General features: G+C 41.0%; 1 protein-coding gene across 1 annotated transcript in view; it reads right to left on the reverse strand.

The window, feature by feature from the left end:
• Nucleotides 1–9,788, reverse strand: part of MRPS6 (mitochondrial ribosomal protein S6) — a 66,528-nt gene that overhangs the window by 15,495 nt on the left and 41,245 nt on the right. Inside the window, exon 2 of the mRNA XM_060640438.2 lies at nucleotides 154–293. Coding sequence (XP_060496421.1) covers nucleotides 154–293 — 140 coding nt within the window. The remainder of the gene's footprint in view (nucleotides 1–153; nucleotides 294–9,788) is intronic.

The following is a 9,788-nucleotide window of genomic DNA, read 5'->3' on the forward strand; positions in this document are numbered from 1 at the left end:
CCATTTGACACACAACACGGCTGGAGTGTGGACCCGCACCCCACCTGGCACAAAGGCGATCTACGGAGAAATTAAAATAATTTCTAAGATGAACTAACCAGTATTCTTTACAGCCTATCAAAGACATTTTTCAAGATGCATGTAGACACTTACCCTCCTCTACTGTGCCGCTGACTGTGGGCAGAAATCTTATAAGGCAGTGCTCGGTCACCCAGATTTTCCAAGCTCCTCACTACCGCCCCTCTGTCCATCAGGGCTTCTATTGTACGTTTCAAAGCAGCAGCGGTCTCGGGCTGTTTTTTTGTTTTCATTTTTAAAGAAAAGAAAAAAACATATCAGAATCAATAGAAGAACTAGAATGATAAAGTCTGGTCAGTTCCAATCATAACAGCTCTACTGGCAGGGAAAAAAGCAACAGAAACTGTCTTGCTAACTTAAAATTTAAAGAGAGAGACATTTAGTGTAAGGATAGGAGATAGCTCACAGATAACGAAGGAAAAGCTGAAGAACCAGGCCTCGGAGAGTTCGGGAACCAGAGCAGCTCCAGGGATCTGGGAGGCAGGAACTAATAAATGGCTTCTTCAGAGCACCTTGGCCAGGATGAATCCACGCCAATCATGGTCAGTCCTCGTATCCCATGACTCAAAATCTAAATTCCAGGGGAAGAGCGTCCCATCCTCTTGGCAGGACACTCTGATTGGCCGTCCCACCAGAACCATAGCCAGGGGGAAAAGGGTCGTCCCCAAAGAAAAACAGGCAGATTATAACCAAAAGGGGGGAAAAGGATGATTAAGAGCCAATCTCTGCTCTCGTGGAGCTTACAATCTAATAAAGGGATTAACACAGAAAACCCAGGTAAGAAGACACGAGGGCAGAACACAGGACGTGACACAGGGGCTGGAGAGCTCCTGAAAGAAGGCACATTCAGTTGTGAGAACGACTGCATTAAAGAAAAGCTCATTTGCGAGGAGCCCTGAAAAATGACAACGGGAGATGCAAAGAACAAATGAAACCGGTGCTGAGTGAAGGAGCAAAGGCAAAGAAGTCCGGGCGCACTGAGGAAATAGCTAGGAGTTCCACCGGATGAAGACCAGGACCCGGGAGGGCTGGGAGGTGATAGGCTGGATACAAGCATACAAATACTAAATACCTGTTAGAAAAACAAAATTCAAACAACGTAAAATCTCACCACCCAGAGATAAAAAAACTTTAAACATTCTGGTGAATTTCTTTCCAGATCTCTCTCTTTACATATGTATACACAAAAGAATTCTGGAAGCAAAGATACTTTACAGGGTAAACCTGAGAAGATGTAGCTAATGTGATGTGGAGAATGAGGCAGAGATGTGGCAAAAGAGGGGTGCCAAGATACGGTGGCTGGGAAAACGGTACTGTTGCTAACACCTAACGGAAAATCTGGAGGAGCTGGTTGGGGACAAGAAAAGATGGATTTGGTTTGAGACATGCTGAGTTTGAGATGCCTACAGCTCCTCAAGGTTGACCTCTCAAAATGTTAACTTAAGCTCAAAACAACAGGGAGGGTTAGAATTACCCATTTAATAATCATCTGCACAGGAGGGCTGTCTGAAGCCCTAGGAATAGCGGAGACGAGGAGAGAGGGTGGGGGAGGGGGCAAAAAGATCAACCAACAGAACCTTGGGGAACACAACCATCTGGGGGCTGACCGGGGAACTTGAAGTCAGAAAAGCAAACGGAAAAGGTAGTCAGACAGTATGAGGAAAATCAGGCCCACCTGGTCAGAGAAACTAAAAGGAAAGAGGCAGACTCCAGAACAAGAGGGTAGAGGACGAAAATGAAGGCAAGGCCAGCATGTGCTGGCTGCACGGTCACACTGCGGGATGGGGCTAGAAGCTGGATGGCAAGTTTCCGCGGTACAGGTGTGACAGCAAGGAAGAGAGAGAAGCAGAGCCAGGGCCTGAGGGGCATCAAGTCTGAGCAGAGTGTCTCAGGGGGCAGAACACATGAGCAAGTTAGTAAAGGGGAGTGAAGCAAGTGAAGAGGATGGAACGTACGCGGTTTTCAACGACAACGGTGGCAGTGGCCAGTATGATTGTGTAATTGCTGCGAGCCCAGCACTGGCCTGGTACGCACTACATACTGTGACACAGTTAATGTTCACCGAATAAAAAAGACAAAAGGTTTACAGATCTGGAAACCGGGCCTCTGAGGGATGCCAGGACTCTGAGATGCCATGGCCGCGAGTAAGTGGATGAGCCCGATGCAAGGGAAGGAACGCCGGCGAAGTAAAATCGGGGGGCGGGCAGAGGGTGGCCGAGGACACCTCAGCAAGGAAAAGGGACACTTCTCCTCAAAGACATTAACTGAAGGGATGAAGGTAAAGGGATCGCAAAGTGCAGGAGTGAACTTCAGAAAAGGCTACCTTCCAGTGGCTCATTTCAGATCAAATGGAAAGAATAATGCAGAATAATTTTAAGTGAGCACTTTAGGAACCAAAGAAAATCCACCGTTCCTATCAATCTTCCTTTCTGACGAATTCTGTTAAAATGCTGTGAATGCGCTGAGTATTAGTTTAAGGTTTACCAACAAAATTTTTACTTTCATTTCACATTGTAGCCCACTGGGGTTTTTTTTTAATTCCTGCTGAAAATTATATTTATGTATTTAACTTTATGATAAAACAGAAATTTCCTGCAAACAATAAAAAGAAGAGCCCAAATTCCTTCACAGGAACACTAACTAGGTGAAAAATCTATGGCAATCTCTCCTTATGATTGTACACAAACATATTTTTACACAGTTCTAATCAACACGTAGACTAAATTCTTCTCACATTTCATGAGTTCACAGACATTTCCGCATTTCTGCAGAAGCCTCATTACTAACAGCAGGGTAATAATTCATTTCATTAACAATGCCATTTCTTGACCTGGTATTGCACCAATTAACTTATGATAATTGGCAGACAAACAGTCTTTCCAAATAAAGAAATGGGTAAGGTTAAAAAAAAAAAATTGATGGATTGCAGTCTTCTGATTAGCTACCCAAATCATAAATTTTAATTTCAGTTTTGCCTGATTAAAAAAGAATATATCTCAATAACTCTTGTCTTGTTTAAATTCCAACTGCAATGTTTACAGTATGAAACATGGAGCACCCTCCTCTGAAATAAAAAATTTTCTTCTATCCAAAAATAGAGTAAAGCTACTTAAAAAGAATGTAACTCAGGAAAATATCAAAACCTATTTTGTTTGACTTAGGTATGTCAAGTCAAATTGTAAACTGCTGGAATAGCCACATTCACTTCATGGTAATTTCACAGGTAATTTCAAAAGTTTTAAAAGAAAGATGAAGAAGCAAAAATAATTCTGGTTTATTAGGGGAGCTCCACTCGTCCCATATCCCTTACCTCATCACTCTATAGCAGGGGTCAAGCAAACGAGGGCCTGTGAGCCATCTGCCTCAGTACCTGTTCCTGCAAATAAAGTTTTATTGGAACAGAGCAGCTCATACATTTAAATAGTGTCCATGCTGCTTTTATGCTAACGGCAGATCTGTAATTACATCTGAGACTGCATGGCCTGCAAAGCTTCAATTATTTACTCCCTGGCCAACCTCTGCTCTATACTGTAATGGACTGACAGATGCCGGCAAGGCCTCAATCCACTAACCCTAAGATGTGCCACAAATGAAACCATGAGCCTGGCCCAGAGGTATGCAGACAGAGAATTCCCCATGGGATGGGTAATCAGGTAGACAGACGTGGCACCAACCTAACTGAACATTAGCCTGGCCGTTCAAATCACCCCACAGGATTCACAGAAGTGACTCTACAATATTCACCATTCCAACCTCCAAGCTCCTAACTTCCTAATCAACCCAGAGTGCCAACTGCAGCTTTCCTCATCTGGTGAAACCTACAGCTCTATTAAAATAAAATTCTTAGGCTTCAAAAGAAACCCAAAGTTCTCCTTAATCCAATCCAGCACAATTTTCAATCTGTAAGAACATATGGTCTACAGGAAGTAAATGATCTTAGTGTCATAATTCTCATTCACAAGGTCTCTGAACCACTGAATTTCAACCATTCTAAGAAAGGTTGTGTGTGCTTCTCATGGGCTTCTCCCATCCCATCTGAAAGCAACTCCTTAAAACTCTCCTTCAATCCACCATATGGCAATGAAACACAATTTTGGCAAGGCACAGACTGAGGGGCTAAAAACACTCAGTTGAAAAAAACTAAGGAAAAGAAACAATGAATGAATGTGAATGGGAACTAGGAAAACTGGATTCCGGTCCCAGCTCATTCACAAATGAGTTACAACCCTGGGTGAATTGTTAAAATCTGCCCATTTTTAAACTCGTGCCTCAGTTTTCTCCTGTGCAAAATCAATGGTTCCCAACAAATTTTCTGCCTCTACGACCTTTGCACAAACAACTTTTATACTGTCATTCTCAAAATATCCTAGGGGCATACAAAAAAAAGTCTCCCCCTCTTTTCTTCTGTGCTCATCCTGATGTCCTCATCATCCAAAAGTGCCCCCTGCCTTACTCTGTGTCGTTCCCGTTTATCTCTATACAGCACTTGTGGCAATCCGTAAATACTCTTTCATCTCTAGAATGTAAGTTGCAAGAGAGCAAGGACTGTAGTCCATCATGGACTCAGCTGTATTCCCAAAGTCTAAACCAGTCCACACATCAGGGAGCAGGCACTAGAAATAGTGCTTAAATAAGTACATTAATGTATCAGTTCTACCTCCCTTGCTTGCTTACTCCCTTTTTTTCTTGAGGAACCCCAAGCTCCCTCCAATCTATACTACAATTTGAAGCCACTTTTCAATGTAGCTCACCATCGGTTAGTAATTGCAATATTGAAGCAAAATGACAATAGTGTTTTTTCTATTTATTTCATGTAATGCCAAAATGTTAATACTAATATTGTAGTCTTAATCCAGAACTCATCTAATGGAAGTGAAACTAAACAGTCATGTATTTCAGAGACCAAGTTCAAATACATATACAAATATAAATTAAACTTGGATTGCTCTAATTATTTGCTGAAAAGACAAAGTACTAAAAAAATTTACACTAAACAATACTTTAAAAAATTCACACTGTGGGGGCGCCTGGTGGCTCAGTTGGTTAAGCTTCCGACTTCAGCTCAGGTCATGATCTCACAGCTCATGAGTTTGAGGCCCACATCAGGCTCTGTGCTGACAGCTCGGAGCCTGGAGCCTGCTTCGGATTCTGTGACTCCCTCTCTCTGCCCCTCCCCTGCTCGCATGCTGTCTCTCTCTCAAAAATAAATAAACATTAAAAAAAAGTAAAAAAATAAATTAATTAAAAAAAATCACACTAGACAAAATTACCAATTTTGGTCTCATTATTATTAATTACTAAAACTACCGGTATTCAGGCTACAAAAGACGACTGAGGGAAAATCTAACAGCGAACTTCATATATTTGCAGGGCTACTCTGAAAAAACATAGGTATGTCATATTTTGATCACTGAGGTTTAGCACTGTGGTAATCTATAAAAATCTCTGAAATCAGAGGGTAAAAATTCTAGAGAAAGAGAGCCTCAATGTGTAAACAACACATTTCTGAAATTACAGCTGTATGAAAGTGAAATGGGCTGGCATGACCCTCTCATCACTAGAAATGCACAGGTAGAGGATGACCACTGAATCAATCTTTGCATTAGGTGGGAAGCTGGTCTTGCTAACTTCTAAAGCCCCAGCCAAGATTAAATTCCAATACTATTCTGGCACCACTCATCATCCTGAAGGACACTGTGAAGTCAAAGCGGGTTTTTAAAAAAACTACAACTGGGGGGCACCAGTGGGTGGCTTAGTCAGTTAAGTGTCCAGCTTCGGCTCAGGTCATGATCTCGCCGTTCGTGGGTTTGAGCCCCGCATCAGGCTCTGTGCTGACAGCTTGGAGCCTGGAACCTACTTCAGATCCTGTGTCTCCCTCTCTTTGCCCCTCCCCTGCTCATGCTCTGTCTCTCTGTCTCTCTCAAAAATAAAGAAACATTAAAAAAAACTATAACTGCATGGTGGTGAAGAATACGATGACGACTAGTCAGGTTTGGTGCTGTTGCCTGGCTTTATATTAAGGCAACAGCTCTTTTACCCACTACTGCTTCTACTGCTTTTGTAACGATTCCCTGAGAGGGTCCCTAGGAAGCCCAGGTTCCTTAGGCTACATTTTGAAAACCCCAGTTCTAGAGATTCTAATGGTCGAAGTTTCTACAATAAAGATGAGAGCAAACAAATGAGAAAAATAAAAGGAAGGACATCTCTACTTGCCCGCAAAATAAAATCTCCATTCAGTAAGGTTACTTAAGCTAAGAATTCGTCGGAGTACTCTACCACCACCATTGGTCAATACCAACATTTTATCTAATTAAACATACGTTCGTCCCAGTAAGAGTAGCTTGTGAACAAAATTATCTTGTCAATTAGACTCTCTGCCAACCATTAAGTTTTTGAAGCCAGTGGCCCTCAGATGCATTCAGCTATCGCTACAACAGCCTCACAGTCCACCAGGAAATAAAAATCACACAGAATACACAACATCTAACAGCATGCAGCACCCACGTACCCCTCACCTTTCTCACATAACAAAGACGTGTGCAACTCCCAGGAGCAGGTAGGATTCAAGGAAGGCGGAGCCAGGCCAGAAAACTGTCAACACCTGTGAACATGTAAGAGTGAAAGCCTTTCTCGTTCTCTGCCACATCTTAATTCTGGAATTTATGTCCTTAAAAAAAATTCCCTTGAAACCTGCATTTTCAGAGAGAATGTCCCTGGAAATTCTGCATTGAGATTCTCACAGCCATTTGAAAAAAGACCATCTGTGAGCGCCTTTCAACAGTAGAACAGGATTTAAAGGAGGTTTCTGTCACTGGCAGACCTCAGAAGAACAGAATGGACAACCATCTAGTACAAAATGTGTAAAGTGCCAGCACTGCCTAACAACAGCTACAAAGCCCAACTCTGAAAATGATTCCATGGGAACTGTTTCATAAAATATTTTTATGATCAGAGAACCCCTTTTGCCCCACAATTTGAATCAAGAGTTGCAGTCTTTAAAGATGAAAAATTATTAAGCACAGAAGCAATTTTAAAAATTAGCCTAAGATTCAGTAAAGAGAAGTACGGAAAACTAAAAAAATAAAACTACATAAATACATGGTCAAACGTGATTACATAATATGTACACTGTATAACTTGTGGGTAAGTGACCAGCATAGTAACTTTCAAAGGCTTTTCAAAGGTCAAAGACAGAAAATGCTTCTATAAGTAGAACTGCACTGCTCTACTACTTTGCCTATGAATCTTATTTAAAAGACCATTTGTAACAAATATGGACGAGCTACTGAAGAAAGACTTAACAGGTTTTCGAAAGTGGGGGAAAGGACAGGAGACAGTAAGAGAACCAGCATCTATAAAGTGTACTAGGAAAATAACAAATGATTAGAATTCAGTGAAACCCTTTTTGTAAGCAACTATCAGGTGCTCTGCAAAAAGAAAAGTACCTCAAATATTAAAAACAATTTTAGGTTAAAAACTGTACATTCACAGTTCAGACATATCAAGTGATCATTTAACAAAGTTACGAGCCCTAAGAGCTGCTAAAATGTATAACAAGTGAAAAGAACCCATGAAATGAGATTTAATTTACACGATCATCTTTACGAGAAACAGTTGTAAGAGGAGACCACCTAGAAATCTTTACTGGGGAACAACTTTAAAATAATTTTAATGACACAAATCAGTTATAAAAGAGGAAGCATATTCCTGGCATCTGGAAAAGGAAAGAAAACTGAACAAGCATACCAAATTCTGCGAGTTCAGAAATACAGGTTGAGATCGCCATTGGGGGAGATTAAGTATAGTCAGATAGTGACCATTTCTTAAGGCTCCACCTAGTATTAATCTGGAAACATTCCTCTCAAAGGCCTCTTCAAGCCAAGTATTTCTGGGTTGCTTACTGTGAAATCCACCTCCAAAAGGGTAGCCACAAGGATGGGAAACACGAAGTCCCAGCCCTTTCAAAGTTTGTGATACAGACATGAAGACAGACACATGTAAGTAAACTAATTAAAACAGAAGTTAAACCTAAACAAGACTGAATCAAAAAGCATCAATGTGACAAGAACTCCAAAGGAGCTGCTACTTCTGACTGCTGGGTTAGAGACAGCTCTGCAACCGGTCCAGGACAGCTGAACGCCTCTCCTAGAGGTGGAGAGAGGGTCCGTTAGGGTGCTTTCAGAGCAGGTCTGGACTAACAGCAGGAAAGAAGGACAGAGAGAGTCAGATGGCATTTATTTTTGGATAGAATCAACATGGGCACTGTGTTTGGCACACGCAGAAGCCATCACCTTTGTCCATTCTGAGCAATTTTTTGCTTAGCACATTAAGAGTTCTGTTCAAACACTCACTTATACTGCTGGTAAAAATGTAAACTTTCTGGAGGGCAAATGGCAATCTAGATTAGTCTCAAACGTGTATACCTTCAATACTACAGCCACTTCTAAGAATTTACTCTGAGAAAACTGCCATACGCGTGCACAAGGACTTAGCTCGGAAAAACTTCACCATAAAGTTATTAGGATGGTGCATAAATAGAAATGGAGTTGTCCATCACAGACCACTGGTTCAATAAATTATTTTCACTGAATAGTAACACAGCCATTTAAAAAAAGGACGTTGATCCTTACGTAAGACGCAAAAATATTTTAACGAAACTAAAAATCAGCCGGTAGGGTCAATCCATATTTCTTTCTAAAAGAAAAAAGTACTTATGTACACATACATTGGAAAAAAGTCTGGATGAATATACAACAAAATGTTACTACTTTTCCCTAGGTAGTAAGATGACAGGAATATTCTGTTGTGTTTTCTTTTCATGTTGCTTTATTACCTGACTTTTTACAGTGAGCAATAAAAAGTTGTTTTAGAAACAAACTGCTTTTGGGGAAAATTCAGTTTTGTTTTGATTTAAAGAGGATTTCTTCCCGTAAGTCTATGCCAGAGACTTGCTTGCTATCTTACTATGGATGCCATAATTTGCAAATTTTGTACTGAAGTCCTAAACCTAAGCCTCAAACATTTAGAACTCATTCACAGACTTCCACATCCATATACATTTTTAATACGAATCAGAGAGGTATTGATAGATAAGCTTTCAGTGGTTACTGAGAGAACCTTGCAAGCTGTACTTCTAATATCATGAGCTATGTTTACATTGGCTGCTCGGATTCTTGACAATCAGAGAAAAACCAGAAATCTAGAAGTCAGGAGCCTAGAGATCACTGGTCCTAAAATCAGAGCCGACTAAGGACATGTGACAGGACAAGACCAAGTCTGGCCCTGAGAACACAATGGTCAATGATATCAAGGTAATGAGTGGTGGGTTAAGCATCCTACTCTTAGTTTCGACTCATGTCATGATCTCATGGTTCATGGGATTAAGACCCAAGTAAGGCTCTGCGTTAACAGTGTGGAGCCTACTTAGGATTCTCTCTCTCTCTCTCTCTCTCTCTGTCCTTCCCACCATGTGCATACATGCTCTCGCTCTCTCTCAAAATAAACATTAAAAAGAAGAAGAAGAAGAAGAAGAAGAAGAAGAAGAAGAAGAAGAAGAAGAAGAAGGAGAAGAAATAATAATCAAGGTGATGAGAAAAGAGGAACTTGACCATATTCTATGGCCATGCACCAGGACTGAGATTCCTGAGACCTGGGAAATCAAACATAAAAATTTATTCTTTGGGGCATGTGATAAAAATAAAAAGAACCCA

Source organism: Panthera onca, chromosome C2, assembly GCF_046562875.1.
Source record: "Panthera onca isolate mPanOnc1 chromosome C2, mPanOnc1 haplotype 2, whole genome shotgun sequence".
NCBI lineage: Eukaryota > Metazoa > Chordata > Mammalia > Carnivora > Felidae > Panthera > Panthera onca.